The sequence below is a fragment of the Passer montanus genome, unplaced genomic scaffold (assembly GCF_014805655.1).
Source record: "Passer montanus isolate IOZ18808 unplaced genomic scaffold, ASM1480565v1 scaffold25, whole genome shotgun sequence".
Classification (NCBI taxonomy): domain Eukaryota; kingdom Metazoa; phylum Chordata; class Aves; order Passeriformes; family Passeridae; genus Passer; species Passer montanus.
The window spans coordinates 1,770,039-1,794,135 of record NW_024367149.1 but is presented as its reverse complement, the minus strand read 5'-3'; the positions used below and the strand labels follow the sequence as shown (position 1 = coordinate 1,794,135).

At 40.5% G+C, this 24,097-nt stretch overlaps 1 protein-coding gene and 1 long non-coding RNA gene across 2 annotated transcripts in view; one reads left to right on the top strand and one right to left on the bottom strand.

Annotated features, from left to right (window-relative positions):
- Nucleotides 1–1,194: 1,194 nt before the first annotated feature.
- ST6GALNAC3 (ST6 N-acetylgalactosaminide alpha-2,6-sialyltransferase 3) overlaps nucleotides 1,195–24,097 on the top strand; it is a 236,268-nt gene continuing 213,365 nt past the window's right edge. The window contains exons 1-2 of the mRNA XM_039711497.1: nucleotides 1,195–1,367; nucleotides 18,784–19,476. Coding sequence (XP_039567431.1) covers nucleotides 19,459–19,476 — 18 coding nt within the window. The 5' untranslated portion in view covers nucleotides 1,195–1,367; nucleotides 18,784–19,458. The remainder of the gene's footprint in view (nucleotides 1,368–18,783; nucleotides 19,477–24,097) is intronic.
- On the bottom strand, nucleotides 17,225–20,930 carry LOC120503212. The gene is made up of 3 exons (XR_005627683.1): nucleotides 20,057–20,930; nucleotides 17,517–17,694; nucleotides 17,225–17,275 (listed from the first exon to the last, which is right to left on the bottom strand). It is a non-coding gene; the product is annotated as an uncharacterized LOC120503212 (long non-coding RNA).

Genomic DNA, 24,097 nt, shown 5'->3' with positions numbered 1-24,097 from the left:
TGTGGTAGTAAATGAGAAAAAACTTGGCACTTCCAAAGAATTTTAACATCATTTATATGTTATAAACACAATTAATTAAGCTTCCTTGTAAAAAACATCTGTGCCTTTTGCCTCCAACGTCTTTCCCTTTTGTAGTCAAGTTTCCAACTCTACAGATCTAGGAAACAGTTTGTAGGAAAGATTTTGGGAGAGATTCTCTGACATAGCAGATATAACTGCAAGAAGGGCAAAAAAATATTGTTGATTTTTCCACTGACATTTTGGCTATTCAGTTGATCAAGATAAGGGAAGTTAGGCACTACTTGGTTGTATGAGTGTCTCTGCAGTGATTTACCATGGGTGGCTTTGTGGTTAAGAACAGCATTCACCACTGCAAATGCAGCTCCAGCCATGCCAGCCCTGAGTAGTACCTGACCCTTTCTCTCTGCAGGAGGAACTGAGGAGCTTTGCTTAATCAGTCCCAAACAAGTTTATAGAGTACATTTTCCTCCAATGTGACTGAAGTATTTTTCCAGAGAGACATGTGAGGGAGGGAGGTGGTGGCCTCACCAGGTGCAGCAGAATTGTTTTTACTAAATTTGGAGTTTATGAACTGGAAGAGTTTCTCGTGGTCGCTCTAAGTAAGTGGTCAGCTGATGGCAGTATCAGCATAGTTTGATTACCTAAATTAGATCCCAATTGTCCACATTGGTTTTATAGCATCTAGTTGAAAAAGAAATTAAATGTGAAATGAGATAGCAAGTGGAGTCCCAGCAGTAAGCTACAAGTGGGGATCAATTTGAACTATGTAATCTAACATGAAGGAAAGAAGGAGCCAATACATACTGAGAGAGCCAGGGAAAGAAGCAAAAAGAACCTGACTTGGAGAAAGTGACACAAATGAGTTGTTTGTGCCAAATAATCAGATTAGCTCTAACTGGAGCTGGGAGACAATAGTCTGCACAGAATTAAGGCCTACAGCTGCAGAGAGTTAGTTGTCTGATTTTGGTCGTAGTAAACAAGTTAAATACTTAAATATCTTTGAAAACCTGGTTTTCAAAATGCTTAAATGTGTACAGCTGTTACAGAATTTGTGACCCTAACACAGCTACTAAAGAAGTGAGCAGGTGGGACAAGTCCAGACTGGCTTTGCCCGGCAGCTGCAGAGCAGAAGCTCTGATGGTGACAGTCCCAGCTGCCTGAAGACTCCCCACGAAAGGCTGGCGTGGGTTATTTGCTGCCCAGGAAAGGCTGGCGTGGGTTATTTGCTGCCCCAGCAGGTTGAGCCCATGGCTGATGTGCTCTAATCCAGGGGATGGAGCTGCCTTCTACTCCAGCAGCTTTTCACCAGGGCCTGCACTCAGGAGACCGAGCTGAGCATCGTGCTGGTAAGCGTGGAAGGAGTAGGATGTGCTGATAAAGGTTGGTTTGCAAATGAAGCTGGGTTGGTGAGGTGTTCTCAGGAGTGTTTTTTTTTCTGGAGACATTACGTGTGCAGTGCTGGCTTTCTACTACTAACACATCTCAGAATATCCTCGTTTGTGTGGGCTATGCTGTCCCTCAAGCAGGCCTGGAGTTTCATAGGCATGTTCAGCATAATGAATGTATGTTGTATTTATTTCCCCTTTTTGGAATGATTTTTTTTCTTTGAATTAGAAATCCTTTTACTTTGTTTTAAATCATTTAACTAATGTAGCTCTTGAAGTGTCATGAGGATTAGCTTAAATATTTTTCATGTGCTTTCTTTGAAGATGTAGAATACTATTCAAGTGCTAAGATTAAATATGGGCTGTGAAGAAAGTGCTGCTGATTGAATTTTTAGAGGCAGTGTGTTAGATAATGCTGAGTTTGTTATTTAAAGGTAAAATGAAAGCCATGGAGAACTGCAAAGTATGAATAGTAGAGAAAACTTCTTAATGACTTTGTAGAAAATAATACATCTCTCTTTTATGGATGCTTAAAAACCTTTGGGGCTTGATGTGGATTAGAATGCCTAAGGGATGGTGATGGGAATGGCAGTCAAAGCCCATCTTTTGGCCTATGGATGACAGATGTAATTTATTTATTTATAGTTTGTTTTATTTATTTATAATTTATGCTTTTTTGTTGTTTTAAATTTTGATCCATGTATGCAAAACCAATAGAGTAAAGACACCAGAGCTTTGCTATGTACACTACACCCCCAGAGGACAAAGAAATACCGATGAACAGGCCTTAGATGGAAGGGTTATGATTCTTCCTCTGAATCAAATACTATTTTGAAGAACAATATGGCACAGAAATTAATGGGTTAAAGTATTCTGCTAAATATGCTAATGCTCCAGGAGGAAAAAAAAATAAAAAAAAATCACAGTTTAATTTCAGTTTTCTTCAGGGGATGCAAGTATATGGATTGTGGTGTACTATTTTATACAGCAGACATAAAACCCATGTGGCAAATCTTCTTTCATTAATAAAAAATTTGAATGGAAACTTAATAATATTTGTGCATACGGATTGATTGGTTTCTAGTTTTTCCTCTTTAAACAGAGAACTTTTAAAAGTTTCTCTGAAAAACAGTATTAATGACTCTTTTGCAGAATATGCAAATGTGCATACAGATTGATTGGTTTCTAGTTTTTCTCTTTAAACAGAGAATGTTTTAAAGTTTCTCTGAAAAACAGTATTAATGACTCTTTTGCAGAATATGCAATAAACATTTGAAGTATTTCCTCTGTCAGTGTCTTCTGCAGCCACATTTCAGAAGATTAAAACCTTTAGGTATGAAATTCTGTTTTGAGCAGGTTTTTTTTTTTCTCCCCCAAGAACTGAGAATATTTTTGACTAATCAGAAATGAGTTTTTGTGTTCCCCAAGCAACCTGCAATATCAGTTATTTGCATAGCCTTAGTCTTACTGTGTATCATCTGCTGCTGTGTGTTCTCAGGGAGACAATACTTCTTGGATGTGCTGGAACATTTCCAAGCAGCCTAAGTGGTAGCTTATATCAGTTTGATTCTGGATGCTGATTTACAAAATCAGCATAAAGATGGAAGCAAATCTATTTTCTATTTGTTTCAGCAAGCAGCTTTGTTTCAGATAACAGTGTTTTACCATGCTTCATCTGACATAGAATAATTCTTGTAACACATTCTGAGTAGGATACTGGAAGGATGTTCTAAAAGAAAGGGAAAAATATGTTCTCAAAGGGACCAGCACTTCTGAAGAGAATGAAAGGCCAACGAATAGTTGAAGCCTTTTCCTTCACCTTTCTCCAGAGATTTTGCAAATATATTTTGACAGAATACAGCTGTCAGCACTGCAAAAATAGAATGCTTGTATCATGCCAAAAATGTGATGTCATGTGCAGAAACTATCAATAATAAGATGTATTTTCTATTTTAAGGGGCTCCCTAAATCATAAAATGGAGTGAAAAATCTAAATTCTCCATTCCCTGCAGGCTTAGGCTGGATTTAAGCACTATTTTTGCTGATTAGCTAAAGAACCTGATGCATTATGTGAGAGTGTGCTGGATTTGGAGAACTTGTAACTGAGGTAAAAGGGTTGCAGCATGAAAAGATCCAGGGATGGCAGCAGTGGGTAGAGAGCCTTGTATTGGCCAGGAAAGCCAGGTAGCAAAATCAGCATGTATTTATTGTGTACTTGGTAAGCTAGCCTTGGATCTTTATGCTGTGTTGGGTGGTTTTCCTACAGACAGGCAGCTCAAATTCCCCTTTGGTTCACTGCAAGGTTTCAGTTTGAAGTTGAGTCAATGTTGATGCTCTGACTTGGTGTGCTTGGCATCTGGTGGGAAGGTGCACCCTTTATGAGACTTTGGCAGAGGAAAACTTTAGGAGAGGTGGTCAGTGTCTGGGTGCTTCCCAGACATTAAGTGACCTGTGTGCAAAATCCAGTGCTTTGCCAGCAGCAGCCAACAATTAAAGCTCCTGGAGGAGGAGGTGGACACTGCTCAGGCTTCACTGGTGTGTGTGTGGGTGCCTTCTACACCCATCCTAGTTTAGCTTTCCAGGGTAAAGCAGGTGGGCTTGAAACCTGCTTGATGATTCAAAACCCCTCACCTGCAGATGGATCCCTTCCCTGGTGTCCACTGGGACCCTGCCATGGCCAAGCTGAGCCTGTCAGAGGGAGATGCCTCCATGGAGAACACCCTAAGGTTGTTGTTATGCTCTCTTTGAAGGTTTGCAGAGCTCTTTTTCCCTGGCAGATGTTCTGCAGCTGGCTATTACACAGGAAGGAGGCAGCAATAAGTCCTCTTGTTTTTAATGAAACGGCTTTTTACCAAAAGAGTTGAGTATCTGCCCTTGGCAGTGTGTGAGCACAGAAAGTGCCTGTATGAGATCTTCAAAGACTTATGGAGTGTGGTTTATGGAGTTTTGTGGCAGGCTAAAGGCATCTTTTTAGCTAAGGGTGGGGGCAGTCAGTGAGTAAGTACAATGGAAGCATGTTAATTTGTGCAATAATCACTGTCCCCATCCACCTTCACTCTGGAGACTAATATCAGTCAATTCAAGGCTGCTTAATCCCCCTAAATAGCAGAAAAACAAGTAATTGATATAAAATATGATCATGAAATTCAGCAGTAGGAGTGTTAGGGTTGTGTCTGAGGCTTTGCTTTCAGGTGACAATCACTTGATTGCTGAGAAGAATAAGAGCTATAATAGGTGAAGGCTGTAATCTTGCTAAAGAAATAAATCTGTCAAAAGCTTCCCTATGAGGTTCTGAGTGTTAAGCTAGCAAGCTAAAAGGCATCATTTTAGCTAAGGGTGGGGGCAGTCAGTGAGTAAGTACAATGGAAGCATGTTAATTTGTGCAATTATCACTGTCCCCATCCACCTTCACTCTGGAGACTAATATCAGTCAATTAAAGGCTGCTTAATCCCCCTAAATAGCAGAAAAACAAGTAATTGATATAAAATATGATCATGAAATTCAGCAGTAGGAGTGTTAGGGTTGTGTCTGAGGCTTTGCTTTCAGGTGACAATCACTTGATTGCTGAGAAGAATAAGAGCTATAATAGGTGAAGGCTGTAATCTTGCTAAAGAAATAAATCTGTCAAAAGCTTCCCTATGAGGTTCTGAGTGTTAAGCTTGGGGAAAGAAAATCTGGAATTAGCTCAATTAGTTATATAAGCATATGTGATTATTCTTTTCCTACAGGGAGTATGCTATAAATGGAGTCAATCCAGAATGGTTCAAGGGCTTTTTGGTTTGTTTTGCTTTTATCAGCTTGCAAGGGTCACTTGTGAACTCGGAGCTTCAGAGAACAATCACATGGAGGGGTCTCTGGCAAACATTGGGAAGATACAAATCACAAAATGCTCATCAGTGACAATCCATTTCTCATCTGTTCCTTAAAAGGACAGGAATTTTCAACTGAAATTTCACTCATCGGGGTGTGTGAGGATCAGCTGTGGGGCAAACAAAGAGACAATATTTTTTTCAAAAAACCTTCCAGGTTTTTTGTATCCACAAAAAGATAATTAATTCCAAAGGACAGCAATTCCAGTGAGATAATTCACTTTTCTCATATGTATGTTAAGAACTGCTGCCACAGCAGGACTGAGTGATATAAAGTCCAAATGACACAATAGATTAACTGAGGGGAATTTTGAAAAATGAAATGGAAAACATATGGAGGCAATAAGAATGTCTCCTTAATGTGAGGATCCAGACTAGATCATTACAAAAGGGTGGTACCTCCTTCCTGTGATCTTGCATCATGTTTGGCTAGTCACAGACAGGAGTATTGCCATGATTTGTATCCCCCAGCTCTGCAGAAAAGCAGTCATTCTTCAGAAATGGAAGGATCCAATTTGAATCATGACTCTAACTATTGAAAGCTTATTTATTTTAATTGCATGCATTTTTCTGTGGTTTATCTCCTAATAACTATGAATACTTTAGTGGAGGCCATCAGTTGTTTCTAACAGTTGACTGAAGGGGGAAATTCAGATAGACAAGCCCATTCTATTATTTAATTCCAACAAGAAATATTAGATTGTCTCCTTGGCCCATATTCAACATGCTACTGGTATTTGCCCTAGGATGCCCAATGTCTATTACTCCTTTATTTTTCTTCCTCTTGAGACTGATTTCACAGACAAGACAGGCCCAGGTGATCCTGATCACCTCAGTGTGTCCCTGACAGGTTTTTGCTTTATAATCTAACTGATTATGTGGTCCATACCATTAAATGCCAGTATTTTTAATTTTTTTTTAAATAAATTAATCTGGTTGGGCCACAAGTAGCATAGGAATAAGAATGTAATATTTGATTCTATTTGTTATCTGGACTGGTGAAGCTATTTGAAAATGTAAAAAGACATAATTTCTGGCTAAATCAGGCTGAGTTCAGATATTCTGTGCTATCAGAGAACTGCACTTGAGACCACTGAAAAGGAAAGGAGAGCAGCAAGGTTAGAGAGGGCAAGTTAGAAAACTCTGACTCGGAAAAGTAATTCAATCTTCTCACCTGGAGAGTCACTGTTAAGCACAAGCCATGAATTGCACTGTTGTAGTTGTGGATGGCATTTAAGGACTGCAGTGAGCTGTTGTGCCCAACCAAACACCATGAAGGGGAATGGAGGTCAGTGTATGTGCTTGGGTGCCTTTTGAATTTGTCACTTTAAAGGGTGCATTCTCTGAATGCTGCTGCATGTGTGCTCCCAAGCAAAAGCATTCAGTGGGAATTGGAAAGCTCAATGCTAACGTGTTTGTTCTCCTATGTTATTTTATGTTTCATTGCCCTCAGCTAAAGTCTTGACCAAAATGTACTAACTTTTCTCCCATGGCAGTGGTTTGCCTTTGAACCCCCAGGAGGAAGGACATGGCTACAGAAATTTGAGCACTCTGTCTAACAGCACAGCACAACCCCATCACAAATAATCTGTCTTGGAGGTTGCCAGTGCCAGGCTCTACCATTGTTCTTGTGTTCTATTGCTAGAGTGCTCTTTGACTGCAAATTCTGTTTGTTATCCTTCTGGGAGGGTTTCTTCTCTCTTACTTTTCAAAACAAATCTTAGTGTTCACTATTTAAATTCTTATTTCATTAGGTAACTGAGCCATTAAAGGCTGTGAGACAAATAGCCTGAAACAATTTTGAGGGCTAGTGTGAAGAAACGGAAGTGTCTTCACTGCCACAGAAAAGAAGCTAATTATATGAGGATTTTATATACATACACCCACAGACATACATGTGTGAATCCAGACATATATATGTACCCACTCTGTGGCTAATTATGGTGTAGATCATTTAATAAACTCAAACTCTCTTGGATCCTTCTCTTCTGGATTGCACTGTCCACATAGGAATATCTGATGTGACATTTGCTAATCCAAGATGGAGAGAGAAACCCTTCTAGTTTGTCAGGACATGCACCTAGGAATATTTCTGTCATGTGATTCTCATCAGTATTTCAAATACCAAGATTTTTTAATTAAAAAGAAAAAAGGGTTTATAGCATCTTTTCTCTCATAGTTCTATTACTGCCTGCAGAACAAAACTGGTTGCAGTGGAAAACACCCTTGTTTTTCTTTAAAATTAACAGTTCTATTTGTAACTGATTATTGGTAGTACTGTGTGTAATAAAAAGGAAGCAAGCATCTTGTTACCTGTCTGTATCATGGAAAATCCCAAAGAATAATACTGCATGAGAACTAGAGTACACTTGAGACTAAAGCAGAATAATCTCCTAATGGGGTATTTGCTGCTCAAGACAAGTGGCTCTCCTGATGATATTATAATTAATAGCTTTTTTTAATAACCAACCCTGCCAGCTATACACTTAGTGAAGCCAGTGGCCCTTACACAGAAGGTACTTTGATGCCTGTGTGAGTGGTTGCCACCATTCCTGGAGCTGCTTTCAGCTGCTGTGCAGGTAACCAGGCTGCAGCTCACTCAGTGCTGCTTTTCAGCCACGTCGTCAACACTCAGGCACAAGTAACAGGCAACAGCACACATTTGGCATAGAAGATGTTGAAATAACTTTTTCCTAGGAAAGAATTCTCTTCCAGCAGAGCAAGCTGTTAGATTTATTTGCATTTACCTCACTAAAAATGCGTGTACTTACTGTGAAAGGGGTGGGTGACATGACCACCTAGTGGGGCTTGTTTTTTCAATGTGTAAATAATTTGGTTTTGGAATAAGATGTTCCAGTACTGACACTGTGGCCTGAAGTGAGAACTGAAAGAGCCAGTATAAATCCGGGCTCAAAGAGATGTGGGTTCTTTTGTTTTGGCAGGGTTTTTTGTTCGTTTTGGTTTTGTTTTTTGGGGTTTTTTTGTGATTTCATCACATGCAGTATAATCAGCCACTATAGTTAGTGTATTAAGTTCCTAAACTGTTTAAGAGCAGATCCTGACTTCCTATCTTCTGCGAATTACTTTATAGCACATTTAGGAACTTCCTGAGCAGTTACTGGAGTTTTTTTCCTCAGTGGAATAAATAATAATACTGTTTATTTGCATTTCACCCACCATAAGGACACTTTTTGATTAATCTTGGAATAGGTGAATTTCGACTTCCTGTAAATAGATTCATGTTTTGTTAGAGAATATTTTCCAGTGATTTTCACACATAATTGAAAATTATTTTGTAGTTTTAGAAAGGAACTGCAAATGTGTGGTGAACACTTGAGCAAATGCCTCCTTGGAATAGTAAGTAAATTAATATAGAAAATAAAATATTTAAAACTTTCAATTTCCATCTGTGTCATGGGGAGATGTGTGTGTTTACAGCCTTGTCTCATGGTCTTCTCCCTCTCAGTTTCTTCCATGCAGACTTGCAGAATCCTGGTCTAGTGTCATTTTGCCTCAAGAAAGTTTAGTCATTATTTTTGTCAACTGCAGCAAGCAAACAGTTAAACAGAAATGTTGGCTTTTTGTAGATTGTTGCTTGCTCCCCAGCTGATATTATTTCCTCTAACAACCCAACTCCCCTTGCTGTATCAAAATTATTTTTTCCCAGCATTTACCTGGGTACACAAACATGGTGCTGTGTGGGTGATCTCTAATACTTTTCTAGTTTGGCCATGGTCAGCATCCCTGCTGTGAGCTGCCTTGGAGACAGGGAAGGAAGGATCAAGGAGAGCAGGAGGGGGCAGCTGGAAGGCTGGGGAGAGCCCCACATATTTCTGCAGCTGTTCTCAAGGAGAGACAGGATACCATGATAAAACTCCAAAAGCTTTGTTCAAAGAACAGCAGAGCTCCTGTCTGAAATGTTTTCAAAGGTAAATTCTCCTGCCCCTCCAGTGAACTCACTTTGTGTAGCAGTGTGTGTTTTGACTGTGCAAAAGAAAAGCTTCAAGCGATGCAAATAATGGCCTTCTGAATGCTGGGTAGAAATAAACTGGGCACGCTCTGGAAATGTAAATGTCAGTAAAATCCCAAGTGGGTTTAAGAAACTGCTTTGAAAATTCACAGATTTGCTCTCACTTAGCCAGGCCTTCTGTTGGGGAAGTGATGTTAAAGGAAGAGATTTTCACTTGAGCAAAACTGTCTCAATTTCTGTTTGTGAAAACAGAATTAAACAGCAATCTGTCAGCTCTCTACCCAGCCCTGGTGCTGCTCTGTTGAGCTGTGCCAGTCAGTGGCCTGCTGCCTTTACCCTTCTAGTACAGAGCTGCTGTCACCTTGGAGGAATTCCTGATGCTTCACTTTGTGGGATTTAAAAATAGTAACCAGGGAAAGGAAGGAAATGCTCTTGAAATTGCAACAGGGTAATTTCTGATTGTCATTTTTCTTTATCTTTTATTCTCACCATCTATTAATTATTCCAAGACGTTTAGTTCCAACTGGAATCTTACTAAGGTTACAGCCCTTAGCACACTGTAGCAGCAGCAGCAAACTGCATGGTTCACAGAAGAATGTGACAGCCTTGGTGTTTCCAAAAAGGGAACTCTGTACTGGCTGCTCTTATATTAGACTAAGATTTTTACAGGACCACAGCAATGTGCAGTTTTCTTTATTCTTATCAGGAAAAGATACAGAAATGTTAAATTGCAAAGCAAATTGTCCAAGAATGCAAAGGCTATGTCTGAGCTATGAGCTGAAAGAGCTGTCCCTCCTTCCTCCCACTCAACTTCTGACCCAGGTGCCTCCCAGTTTGTCATGACTTCACCTAACAGTCAGGTTTATTTCTTCCTTCTCATGAAAGCTCTCAAAAGATTTTGATTTATACCAGGAAGGATGTAAATATCATCCTGGACAAAGATCAGTGGATCTGGCCATTTCTCCCGTGGCATCTGCTTCTGGAGTGATAGTTCATTAAGGGAATTAAAGGAGAGGATTAGTCCAATATAATAAAATCTCCCTCTATCCCAGCTCCAAAGATCTGCAAATCTACTTCGGGGGCCATTAACTGCAAAAGATAACTTAATTTCAGATTAATAAATGGAGGAGCTCTGTGTTTGTAGGTAGGTGTTGCATTTAGTGTCATGCAAAAAAAAAATCTAGGAAATTCATATCCTCTGACACTTTCTATTGCTACCAGCCACACCATTTGCATCTGAACCCCTGAATCTAAATTAAACCAATACTTAAAATCCTTCATGGACCTTGTCGTGACAGCTTGCTTCCATGACTGTTATACAAAATGCCAAAACAGGTGTAAAGTAAATCTTACTTACCAATGTGTGGCTTTTTCCAGTCAATGAAATTGGGTACTGCAGTTTCTCCAAATGCTGTCATAAATTTGATTAAAATGGAAAGCCAGACACAGTAAGTTATAGCTATAAAGTATTTTCTTTATCGTGTACTGCAGCATTATAAAGAGACAACTGAGCTATGGGAAGAATTATGCCACATTTTGATATGAAATATCCTATAAGGTCTCAAAAACAATAAAAAGTTATAAAACTGTATTATGCTGTGCATAATAAATTACAAGCTATTTTAAAATTTGATGCTTTCTGATGGATTAACAGAAATACTGTAGTTTTATTGAGATTAACACAAATTCTAGTAATATGTCTCTGAGGGAAAATGAAATGATGAGTGTTACCCACCTGAGGATGATTAAAATGATTTTCTTTCCAAAATGTTTTATATTTGAAATATGTCTCTCTATGCTTTTTTTTTTCCTGACCTGGATGTTGACATTCAACATTACTTGTACTTTTGGTGCAAAAGAATTAGGTTGTTATGTGACCTGCTAACACTGATGGTATGCTCTCAATAATAAGAACAGACATAGAAAAATGAGATGCTGATAATCACCTTGAAAATATAGGGGCAGGAAAGGTCTTAACTTGCCATGCACATAAATTTAAAAAATCTGCATTATGAACACATTTCATTTAGATGTCCTCAAATTGGTTGGATCCAAGTTCTGATTCCTTTGCTCCTGAGATGTAGGCTGTAATTACAGAGCAATATTAATCAACTTCTCCTGGACATATGGAACTTGCTTCCAGTGAAAACTTTGCAAAACCTGGTCTTTGACACCAAAGGCCATTGTATCCATCAAGTCACTTACTTGGCTTAGAGTGATCTATGGCAGGATTTCATTGCTCATGAAAAGGGTTTTTTAAAAACAGTCAGACTACCAAATCTTAGTGTTTTGTCACTATAGTGGATGTGTGAATCCTTGACTTTCAGCTTGGGGAAGCTGTTATGAGAGACCTTAATGACTTTTTGAAAACTCAAAATAAAAAACTTTGAGCAAAATATCAGGGTCATCAGAAGTCATAAAATATCAAAATTACCAAACATCACTTTTGTAATTTTCCAAGAACCACTGTATGCACTTTATTTGGACTGTTAAATGGATTTACTCTGAGTCTTTCTGGTTCTTGCATTATTTGTACTCTTAAAATAACGTGGAGGTTGCTGGGGTTTTTCTCTTAAAGTTAGCATAGCAGTGGCAGGCATTCTTTCTTGAGTTTCTAAGTGAGAAAGAACAGTCCCAAGGGATAGGGACAGCTTAGGCTGTGTCCTGTTCAGTGCCTGGTGGATTCAGCACCTGGTATGAACTAGGCTGAGTTCATACCAAGTGCCACAGGACAGGATCTTCCCTTTGCTGCTTCCTCTGTCAGGGAAAGGATGTGCCTTGTACTGTGGGTCTTGAAGTGGCTGCTTTGTGCGAGTTTGTTTCTCAGGAGTGGGAGTTCTGGAAGTCAGTAAACTTTACAGTGGTACATGACAGGGTTGCCAGTAATGGCAGGAGATGGAATTTGTGCCTCTGATTTTTGGGATACTAAAATATCAAATAAGAAACCTAAGCATTCAAAATTTAAAATGCCGATGGGATTACCTCTGCAGCCCTAATTATTTTACATTATTTATTATTTAATATCTTAATTATTGGTCTGATTGTTTTCTAAACATAGTTTAAAATTATATGATTAATAACATGTTTTTGTTCTAGTGGTTCTGGCCAGATGCAGGTGGAGAGCAGCTATTTCATATTCTGTTTGCTCCACCATGCCCCAGTGTGGCTCTGTGCCACGTGTTACTTCATGACAGTGAAAGCACTTCCTGAAGACAGGTTGCCTAATTTCCTAATGGACACTCTTATGCCATTCACTGTAATATGACACCTTGAAATGAAAAATTATTACTGTTTTATAGGACAGAAAGGTACAGGGAAAATAATTAATGTGTCTTTTTATGCTGCTGTCCAGTATCAGGTGCCTAAGATTTTTTTTTTCTCTTCAGAGCACTCAGCATTATGTATCAATTAACACGATCAGATTGTAACTCTTATTACCTTCAATTGCAGCTGCAAGTACCCAGTGCATTGCTAGATAAGCCCTTGTGGTTTCAAATTCTGAGTCCAGAAAATGAGGGAAAGTACCAGTGCCTAGCTATTAAACCAGAGACCATTGCAGTGGATTTCTGTCAGAGACAAGTTCAAAATCCACCTCTTCACAGCTGCCTTCAATGATTTAAATCATCAGACTTCTGCAGCTTTTCTGTAAAACCATTTCTCATGCACTATGCTTTTTTTCTAGTAAATGAAGCAGTGATCCTGTAGGAAACGGCATATTCATGTACTGCTGATTCAAACTCATCTTTTGCAAGTTTCATCCTTTGAACTAGAAAAGAGTGGACAAATGGAAAAAAAAAAACCTTAAACCCCAAATCTCGCTCCTTACTCCGACTAAAAAATACCCAAACAAACCTAAAACCAAACAACCACCTGCAACCCCAAAACTTCCTTTGGGGTAAGAATGCTGTGACCAGGAAATGAAACCCAGAGTTCTGTATACTCAGGCTCAATTTCTGTATTTCTTTAGTCTTGTGTTCAGTGCTGCAACTTGGATTTCAAGGTTGCTGTTTGGTCCAACAAGGCAGTATTGACAAGTTCTTTAATTTATTAAACACCTTAAGATCCCCTTATAAATGCACCTTTTTATCTTCCTGTTCACTATTACACAGCAGTGTAGGCAGCTGTTGAAGGCAAGACTGTTGTCAGCTGTAAACTGGTAAAATTGTTAATTAAAACAATTGCATGGGATAGATTTTGTTAAAAATTTGTATGAGAGCTGTCAGATGTTTGAAAAGATGTAAAGGTGTTTTCCTTGAGAATGTATGTTAATAGTTTGAGGTGGACTCTTCAAAGTATGGCAATGCTTTGCTATGGCAACTTTTATGGCTGAAAACAACTTCAATAACAATGTATTTTCTTCACTTTATACCCAGTGGAGCAAGGTCTGTTGGCACTAGGGCACAGCATGATGGCTGGTTAGAGGCTCTGAGGGCTCCAAGGAGAGTGTGGGTTTAACAGGGCAGTAGGGTAGCAGTTTATTGGGATTCAGAGGAGTAAAGCTCATGATTCCAGATCTATAAGCAGCTTTTGCTGTTGCTCATGCTGTGGCTAGGTAAGACATTAAATTTGCCACAAAGAGAATTTCACTGAGAGAATTTTAATGGAAGGAGTAGAGTTGGATTTCAGTATAGTTCAATTGGTTTTATAACTCAGGAATAAAATACAGAATGAGGTTTAAAACCAGGAATAGGTGTTTTTTGTGACCTTCTGACCATCTTCTGTAAAACTCCCCATATGACACCTCTGCTACTGAGAAAATATTGCTTACTTTTGTGGTTGCACAAATCCAGTTCTTTTCTGCATGTCTAAACATTGTGGCCATAACTGAACAAAATATATCCAAGACAGGAAAAAAAAAACCAAACAAAACCCAACTTTTTTTATTCCTAAAATTATTGTAACCATGTTAAAGATTGATTTATAGTATGATAAAATAATGCTAATTTATATAATTTCCTGAAGCAAGACCACCAGTTGCACTCAGGGGTAGTTTATATCTTGTTTTGTGATGGTGTGAGTGGGATGTTGCTGAACAAGGTGGCTCAGATCTGACACTGCTGGGGTTGAGACCCTCTCCATGTCACTTGAGTGGTGTAAAATTTCACCCTTCCTTCCCCTGCCCTGCACCAAAATTAATTCACTCCTGAATTAAATATATTTGTCCTTTCTGCTGCACTTTGAAGCTTTTCCTTTCAAGTGCGATGAAACATTAGATAAAGCCTTGGGAAGGGAGAGGGTGTCTCTGCTTCTTTAGTTCAGGGGGAGGCATTCTCCTAAGCTGAAATGCTGCTTTTAAATTGTGTTCCAATTTAAGGCTTTCCATGCCATGATTGAAGTTTGGCTGGTTCCTTTTCCTAAGCTCCTTTTATGTGCCCAACTGTATCCTCCAGGATAAAATCTCATTAGAGGATAAACTGACATGGCCATATCTCAGTGTGAAACACTATCAGTATTTTTGTGATGTTAGTTATAGCTCATAAAAATAGTGGGAGTGTAAAGCATTGATAACACAGCAAAGAATGCAAAAACTTTATAGCGGAGAAACCAAATCCATCCTTTACTGAAGAATGTACAAGAAATACCTATGGACCAACCATATCCTCTATTCAGCAGCTACCTGCAAATGACAGAGCATTTTCAAACACATCATTTAGCTTTTGAACACCCTTCAGAATATTTACTGGTGGGTTTTCTTCTCCTGGAGATTGCAGCAATTCATACATTTGATTATCTACTATTTTTATATGGACAAAACATCTAGTGGCATAAGCAGACACAGCACTCTTCAGAGTTGTTTAGCCTGTTTTAATTAGAGGAAAGCTGTCTGGGAGACACTGTTCTTTTCTAAACATGTGGGGTTTTTGTTTTGTTCTGCATATTTTTCCCCCTGCATTAAAAAAAAGCCATTGTTTCTGTTAAAGCACATGTAATTAAAAAAAAGTAAATTACAAATAACAGATGATATACACTTTTTCATTTATACAAAAAAGTCCCAATAATCTGTGGTTCAGTGTAAAATGATCACTGGTTAATAACCATCTTTGAAAACAGAAACCTGAAGCTCTCAGATGAGCAAGCATTGAAAATAAAATGTGAACAGTCTGAAAAGATTACTGATTTGTAGGGCTTGCTTTTTTCTGCTTCCAAGAACTTCTACAGACCTTTGCGTTCTAATCTCTGAATCTTCATGGATTGTTAGGTATGGCAAACACTTGATTTAATTTTTAATTTTTTTTTTTTAAAGAATGTTTAGCTGAAAGGAAGTTGGGAAGCTTTGGTTTGAGAGTGTGTGTGTGTGCATTAGAATGGGGCTGGGGGGAACACCAGAACGTGCAAGGTCTGCAAGCGCTGTGTGGCTGTGCTAAATTGTTACCATGACACTGAATAACAGTGAGGTGATGAGCTGAATTTCCAATGGCAGGAATGGTGCCAAGCAATCCTTGTCTCCTGCCACTGAGACATGTGGAAGTATTCTGTGACTAAAACTTTTTTTTTAAATGGATCTGGGTTTTCCTGTAGCTGGGTAAAGCTCAGAGAAATTGTGCTGAGAAGGAAGCTGGGCAGGGCAATATATACTGATTATTTCAATAATGTGCACATGGCAAGCTTGCTTTAAGCTGTAAGGATATTCTGAAAAGTAACAGCAAAATTTAGGCTGTAACAAGCCCCACCTGCTCTCCTCAGCTTCTGCACTCCAGAATGTAGCAGAGGTTCGACTCTAAAATGAAGTAGTCAGGCTTGATTAAGCCTTTTTTTCTTACCTGGAAAATCAGCTTCATTAAGAGTTTTAAATTAAAATTTCATGTAGCATTTGGATAACCTGGTAAGATTTCCTGTTCAAATCTTATCCTGCTGGTTTTTTAATAATTTCATCCTCTACCTCTGCCATGGCATTGGGCTGCTGGGTACCTTAAATTTCTTATAGTGGTGTGTTACATGAGGTAAGGAGAGGGTTGGCACAGAAGGTTGGGAAGATGAGACCTCTGGATAAGAGCAGAGAGGATCTGTTACTCTGTCACTGACTCAGGTTACACCTGAAGGGTGAAAAATGCCACCTTGTGTCATCCTCGTCTGATCAAACTTTGTAGTGGCAGCAAGTGCAAGAATAGGTTCTTCCTTTTTGGCACATCTTCTCTATATGAACCAGAGTCTGATTTCAATGATCAGTGAGACGACAGCTTACAGACTTTCTCCAAGGCTGCACTTTTAAAATACAGATGTGGGACTAAAAAATTACCTTTCTGTTTAAATCTGTGAGGTTTTGGCTTTGAAGTTCTTACCATAGGTGAAAGTGCAGCTTCATCAGTGCCAGGGTGTCCAGGCACCAAACAAACCAACTGCTCCTGGCACAGCCTGCCCAGCAGAACTACCCACACTGGCACCACAACCCCTGCTTGGATGCTGGGATTCTGTAGCTGTATTAACCTCTGCAAATTAAGGCTTAATCAGCTTTCTCCACAAAGGACTGATTCCTTATGACAGAATTAGTTTTTAAGAGTTAGAATTGCAAAGGGCTGCTGCCCACACAACCGTATTTCCCCCAGGGTTAAGTCGCCATAAGAATGTATCAGAAGGGTTTGGACTAAATGGAAAACATGGAAGGTCTTTGTCCCCAGAACTAAAGGTCTTTGTCCTCAGCACGAGAAGTAGTGACTTTGTGTGGCCTGTCACAATGACTCAGACTTGAAAGGCAGATTCACACTGCCTTTGACATCCCCACCAGGCAACAGCTGTGTTAATTTTGGATGGGAAGTTACAAGCATGACTGAAATTCATGTGAGCTATGTTTGGCCTAAAGCTGATTTCAAGAGTATCATAAGTTCAGGTAAAGCACTTCATGAGACCCATGGAATGATGTGCTTCCAGTGGCTGTTTGCTTTTATCATTTGGTGGATGCCTTTCCTTGTGTAGTTTCTCTGAGGTGAAATTAGCTCAGTTTAAGGCTGGACTTCCTGTTGCTCTTTGTGGTGATCTCAGCCACCTTCAGTTTTGCTCCAAGGAGAAAACGAAGTGAAATCTCATATCTCTCCTGAAAGAAAGAGAGAAGGATGGCTGTTGCTGTTCATACTAATGAAGCATTTTTAAGATAAATATCTATTTACAAAAAGTCTAAAAGTTAAAGTTCACCACATTTTGCCTGTTATGATGTTTAAAATCAAAGCATGTCAAAGATGCTTAAAACAAGACAACTACCCATGCCTCTGCCTTTCTCCAAGGAATATAATTCACTGGAAATCCCTCAATGCATTGGACATGTTGAAATGGCTGACCTTTTCAGGATGGTTTCTCTCCAGCCTCATTCCTTTTATTTTTTACAGAGTTGGTGTGGTGGATAGTGGTGGGAAGGGGGTGGAATATTTTTCATTTGCCTCAGATGAAAACTTCTTTCATGTCCTCTCACAGGTAAAAAGAATAGTTTCACTCCAAGGAAAACAAGATTCTTGACTGCTGGAGAGAAAAATAGGCAGTTATTTTTTATTCAGGAAATAATTATTTGTTTATCTTATTCAGTAAGAAACAGCTTTGTTACAGAGCTCCTTATGAATAACAAGTACTTAAATACACATAAACTGCTATCCAGAATGATCTAACACTGGTTGGTGGTAGCCTCTAATAGAAAATGTTGTAAATCCCTCTTTTACCACCTTCTTCCACTGACTTGTCATTTAGATATTTCTTTGTGTTAGTTAATACAGATAGAAACTTCATTAAGTTATTTTTCATCAGTCTTCCCAGCAAGACTACAATTTTCAGCTCAAGAGCTTTGGCCTGTGTCTGTAATTGAACAAGGAAGTGGATTTCCAGTGGTGAGAGGTTTTGCAGGAGTTTGCAGGACCTGTGTAAGAGCACAGCACTTTGCAAAGGCCAAACACACATTGGCATCTTCTCTGGAAATGCACAGCAAGGCAGCCAAGCAGAAATCCCTCCAGGCCCTTTCTGCTCTGCTCTCGGGGAGGATTTGCCCCTGCATACAAGTGAGGACATCTAGATCCTTTAGTTCCAACCTCCTTACTGTCTTGAGGGATTGCACCTGGATAGGAGAGGCTTCCAGGCTGGGAATATTGGTTAAATGTGCAGCCCAGCACCAACCCCTTCTGGATCCCACCCATTGAGGGGCTCTGTGGTAAATGGCTCCTTAACCTGAGCTGCAGGGTACTGCCAGCATGGAAACAGGTACCCGAGCTGCTGCAGACAGGGTAAGGACACCCACTACAAGGAATTTATTAAGGCAGCCAGAGAGCTTTTGGTACCAAAGCAGCAGGAGTGAAGCAATGTGGCACAAAAGGAATACAGGGAAGGTGCCAAGTACAGAAAATGCAAAGGGTTCCAAGATGAAGTAATGAGAAGTACTGAGAAAGTGTAAAAAGGGGAGAAAGAGACTGCAGGAGAAGTGACAAATATGAAGTAAAGGCTTTATGATATACAGAGTATGTTATGTAAGAGAATAATTTGAATTTGATGAGATTATGTAAAGTGAAATATTTCTTCAACAGCTGAATTTATTCATCTGCACTTTACCCCACTTTCTTATCTTAGGAAAGTCCAAAGAAAGTTGCACAAGCAAAAACCCTCACAATCGAACGCAAGCTTTCACTCCCTGTGACGGATGCCAGCTCTTCACTGGAAAAGCCGCGCACAGCACCACGCAAACGCGTCTGCTGGGACATTTGGGCTGCTGATCATGATTATTTCTCACAGGGCAGCAATTTAGACAAAGGGAAGCCTGCTGTACAGTGAAAAGGGCCGAATGTAACACCACACTGCACTCTAACAAGCAGCATAAGGATTTTTCCAGCCCCAAAAGCAGAGGCAGCTCGGACCTCGGTGCCCGACTGTCAGCAGCACCGGGAGGGCTGCACAGGGACCGATCACAAACACGGGCATCGCAGAGCCCCTGAAGCTGCAGCCTGCCGCTCGCACGTCCCGCAGCTCGGGAAAACACTCCGGAGCCATGAATCAAACTCGGTCATGTGACGGAGGGGAGGTGCTGGGCTGGCTCCCAGCCAGTGGAGGAGCTGATGGGTGGGACGAACGGGGCATAAAAAGACTAATATGACTAACGGATCCTGGGTGCGTGCTACCTTCGTTTGGATCTACGGGAATGTAGGCTCCAGCAGTTCTGCGGCTCTGCCAGCCTCTTGCCTGACACTGGAACTGCTGCTCACAAAGTAGAATCCTGCAGCTCTTTGGTAGGAAGGATAGAGAGAGAACATGGCCTGCATTTTGAAGGTAAATCTCTATCTGTTGCTTGAATGCATTGTTCGAGAGCCCCTCGCTGCTCAGAGGCGTGGGTTTGGTACAGTCCTAATGCATCTTCGTTGTCTTTTGGAGTCCTGGCTTTGTTTGGCAAATGAATATGGAGAGATTCTGCAACGCACAGCTGTGCTCTGCTTCCCTCTGCCATTCTTTCCCTTCTCCCTGCATTGTCAGAACTGTGAGCTAGCGGCAGGAGAAGTGCGTACCGAATAAGGGGAGGGGGGAGAGGGGCTCCGGGGTGTCTCAGCTTTGTCTGCGGTGGATTCCCTCAGGAGCAATAGCATTTGGGCAACAGACTTCCAGCACAGAGGACAAAACGGGCAACTTATTTTATTTTTCTAACCATGCAGCATTTACTGCTCTTAAAGCAACGGCTGCAGATGTCCACAGCTGTCCCAGTTGCTCCTTAAGCACACACTCCCCTGCTCAATCTGCTCCAGATCCACATGCTCCGCACAATTACACTTAGCATTTAACCGCATTTTCTAATTAAGCAGCCTATTTGATAGCGGGTTTTCCCCCTTCATGCCAGCAAACAGAAGCATAAACTTACCGTGTGATCACATGCTTTCTCCAGCCTGCTTCCCTCTCCGAGGTGAAAGTATTTGGAGCCCGCATGGCTTGGGGATGGAGGGAGCAGCGGCAGCGCCGGGATTGAATGGGAGGGGAGGAGGCGGAAGTGCGGCCAGCCGGGAACAAGCGGCGTTTGTTCCCTGGGCTGTCACTGGTATCGAGTCACTGTCCTGTGCCTGCCTTCCGAGGGCTCAGATCCATTTGTCACCGGGTCTGTGTCAGCTCCGTTTGTGTACCGGGTCTCTTTCAGCTCGGTTTGTCACCTGGTCTCTTTCAGCTCCGTTTGTCACTTCCTTGCTGCTTTCCGTGCATACTTTGTGTGTGTTTGCACTCTGTCTCTTTCAGCGAGTGAAACTGTTCTGTGAGTTCTCTGTTATTTGCGATCTGATCTTCTAGCATGGAGCTGATTAACTCAAACTTCGGGATGGCCTGTCACAGCAGTTGCTTTCAGCGCGTTAGCAAAGTGGATAAATTGCAAAACTTTGAAAAAGCTTTGGGATAACGAACATTTCGGTGTCTCCAAGAATCTGATCCTTAGCACTACTTTTGGGGCATTCAGGTTGGAAAAAACCTACTTATTTTGCTGCAGTCTTTTCCCCATTCATTCATTCTCAGCTAGTGGGTTTGTGGTACATGGATGTTTTTTGAGTTGTCTGTCTTGTAGGTTGTGGTAGCTTATTTTAATAAATACGGCCAAGTCTGCTGCAAGTGCAGAAACTTCCCTGAACTAGCAGGTTCTGCTCGGAGCTAGGTGGAAACTTAGCAGTAACGCAGCTCAGAGTTGTGATTTGAGATGAGATGTGAGCTCTGCGAATGGAGCCTGGTTTCACAAAGATAAGCATGTGCGCTCCTGTTTAAACACTCCCTAAATGACTTTGGTTGGATCTGCCAGTGATTTGGAAAACAGAAATTCTTATTTTCTTAGACTTCTGTGGCAAGATCACATGCAAAATCTTCCTTTTGGCCATAAGAGTTAAGTAAGAATCCTTTCACAAGAAAACGCCAGTGTGTCTTCTGCTCTCCTAATTGTTTCCTCTGCAGTCTGGTGACATAGCCTGCCACAAGCACAACTTGGATTTTGAATTATAATGCAATAAAAACCTTCTGTTTGCCTGGGCCAGGAACTCCATTTGGTTGTTATTCTGATGGTTAAATCAATAGATTAATTGGTATTCCCTGACAGACAGCCCTCTTCCAGCTTAATTCTTAATCTTGTTAATACAGGCAGGTGCAAGGATAAAAAGTGAAACAGATATGAGAAGATTAGCACTGCCATAAGGCAAGCTGGATTTTCTCTGACAAACATCCCACAGGAGTAATTTAAATGTCTACCTCGAGATACTTACTTGTATAGAAGTTTTTAATGTAATGTCTAAAGCTTTTTCCCTAACAAGGCTCATTCCTTCCTGAAAATATAAACCTGTTAGCTATAGCCTTCCCTTTCCTTTCCCTGGGGTTTGCCCTAAGCTTGTGTGGAAACTGGAAAAAAGCCCCCAGAAATCTGTAGGTATAGATTTGAAATAAGTGGTTGCACAGTGGATGGGAAGCCAGAACAGCTGTGTCCTTTCCACTTCAGCCCAGAGTGTCCCTCTGACTCTGTCTTGTGGCTTGCCCTCCTCTCTTCCTAGATTTTTAGCCCCCTGACGAAGATGTTGAGACTTGTTGAATGCTGGAGTTCTGTGTGAGTGAGAGTTTAATATAAATGTGATTGGATAGAGCTGTCTGTAAAGTGCAAAGAGCAAGGGTGGTGGTTAATAATTAGCTGTAGTTACTTGGAGTGGGTATGAGTGTGTTAGGTGTATCACCTTTAGATGTGAACATCTCCTTGTACTCTGCTGCATGAAATAATCTGTGTGCAGCCTGTGCAAAAATGCTTTGAAGGGGATTCTCCCTAAGGGTGCCTGCTGTCTCTCTGCTGTTTGTTGTGCACTCTTCCTAGGTAGGAGAGATGGGGATGTTACTGATGTTATATGGCTCCAGAAACTTTATCTTCTACTCAGTATTGGGGTATTCTCAGTAAAACCAGTGAAATTATTATTTTGAGGCATTCTCTCCTCTGTTAAAGAAAAGCAGGGAAAGATGCAAGTTCTAAAGTGCATGATGTGTTTTTATTTTCTCTGTCATGACTTTAAAAAACATGCCAAGTAGCTGAGTGAAGTGTAGGCACTTTTTGGAAACAAACAGTTGATCTTATGCTGGTTACTATGGTAGCTGCATGTCACCTTGCCAGCTACTAGATTAGCAGTGATTACTGGTTATGTAGTCACTCTTGTCCCTAATGACATTCAAGTCCCTAAGTTCCACTGTATCTGCCAATGACTCTTGAAGATAAGGACAGATTTCACACCATAAATTACTTCCTACTCCACTTCCTGCATAATTGAAAAATAATACTTCAAAGTATGTGTCATTTTATGATAAACACACCATGAATTACACCACTCTTTAAAACCATGCTATCCCGCAGTGAAGACTGGACCATGATATTTTAAAGCAAATAAGCCTGGTTTGATGCAGTTTGCAGGACATTGTCTGACCCTGTTCCCAAACTCTTCTCTTTGAATGGAAGTTCTGAAGACGATGGAGATAGATTATGTTGTCATCTGAGTACAATTTTCACTGTGTGGACTTCATGTGGTAGAGCTTAATAAACAAAATCCATGTGTGATGGGCCTGTACAGTGAGGACTGAGCATGAAATCCAGGAAGACACTTCCTTCTGGTCTGTGTGCTGTGTATTTACTGTGCAGTGAACAACAGAGGTTTCGTGTGCCTGGGGGCTGGATGTGACCTTCCATCGACAGGGATCACAAACCTTCAGCAGAACTCTGTGGTTTAAATATTATTTGCATAATGTGAGGCGATGTTCTTATTACCACAGCTGATTGAGGGTCCTCTCAAAGTAAGCAGGTGGCCAGCTAACATTTATGGACTCTGATATTTTTAAAATCTAATTTAAAGATTGAAAGAACTGTTTTGCAAAGCATAACTTACTTTTGTTTGTTTCAAACAAACAAACCCTTCAGCACAGGCTTATGGGTCTTCTGCAGGATTTTGTCAAAGTTGACAGTAGCTGTGTGTTCATCTACAATTCTTTTACATGCTTCCTCTCCGTGATTATCTCCACTGGTTTAATTAAATTCACAGGTTGCGTTTTTCCCTTAGTGCACATAGTGAACTGTTTTTGGCAGGAATTTTCTTTGAGAATTTTCTAAGTGTTCAATGGCCTATGTCTGATTGGGGTCTTCAGACACTGCAGTAATACAGATAATATTACTATCTACAGGCATATGCTCCATCTGCACTTTTGAGACTAAAATAGCAAAGCTGATCTCATTACATTGAATTTTTCACCCTGGCAAGTAGCTGTTCAGAGGGGAGAGGCAGAAGGTCTGAAAGGCTCTGATCCCAGTGTTTGGATACTTGTAATAATGGATATTTAGTTATTAATTTGATTTTTCTTTTTACCTCTGTGTACATGATAATGAGTGTAGATATTTCCTCCCAAATTTCTATATCATCAAAAGTGTGTTCTCTGTTTCAGTCTGCTCTGTTGTGCAGGGTAGGCTCTGAGTCTCACCATAATTCCATTCTCTCTTAGAGTTTTGCAGGATGCAAACATTTCCATAGATTTGACCTCTATATCCTGCTTGAATCAGGTCCAAGATAATTCACATTCTTGTCTGGTAAATTGACTGCAGCAATGTTTATGCTTGGTATCCATCCACTCTCCTGTGCTGAGAGTTGTACTTGGATCCTCTTTGATTCTCATGCTGTGCTCTTCCTTCTGGCATGACAAGAGATGGAGAGATCCTTGGAAAAGGACCAAGGGTGACCTCCCCTCCACATGGGAGGATGCTGCACATGGATGGGCCAATTCCCAGCTTTGCTGCAGGTTTGCTGTAATGGGAGCTCTCTCCCTGGCTTAACCTGATCAACAGCTCTGTGGGCTGCAGCACTTCTCTTGTAACTGGAATCACTCCTAGGATGATATGGTTCTATCTCTAGGGAGGGAAGGTGTA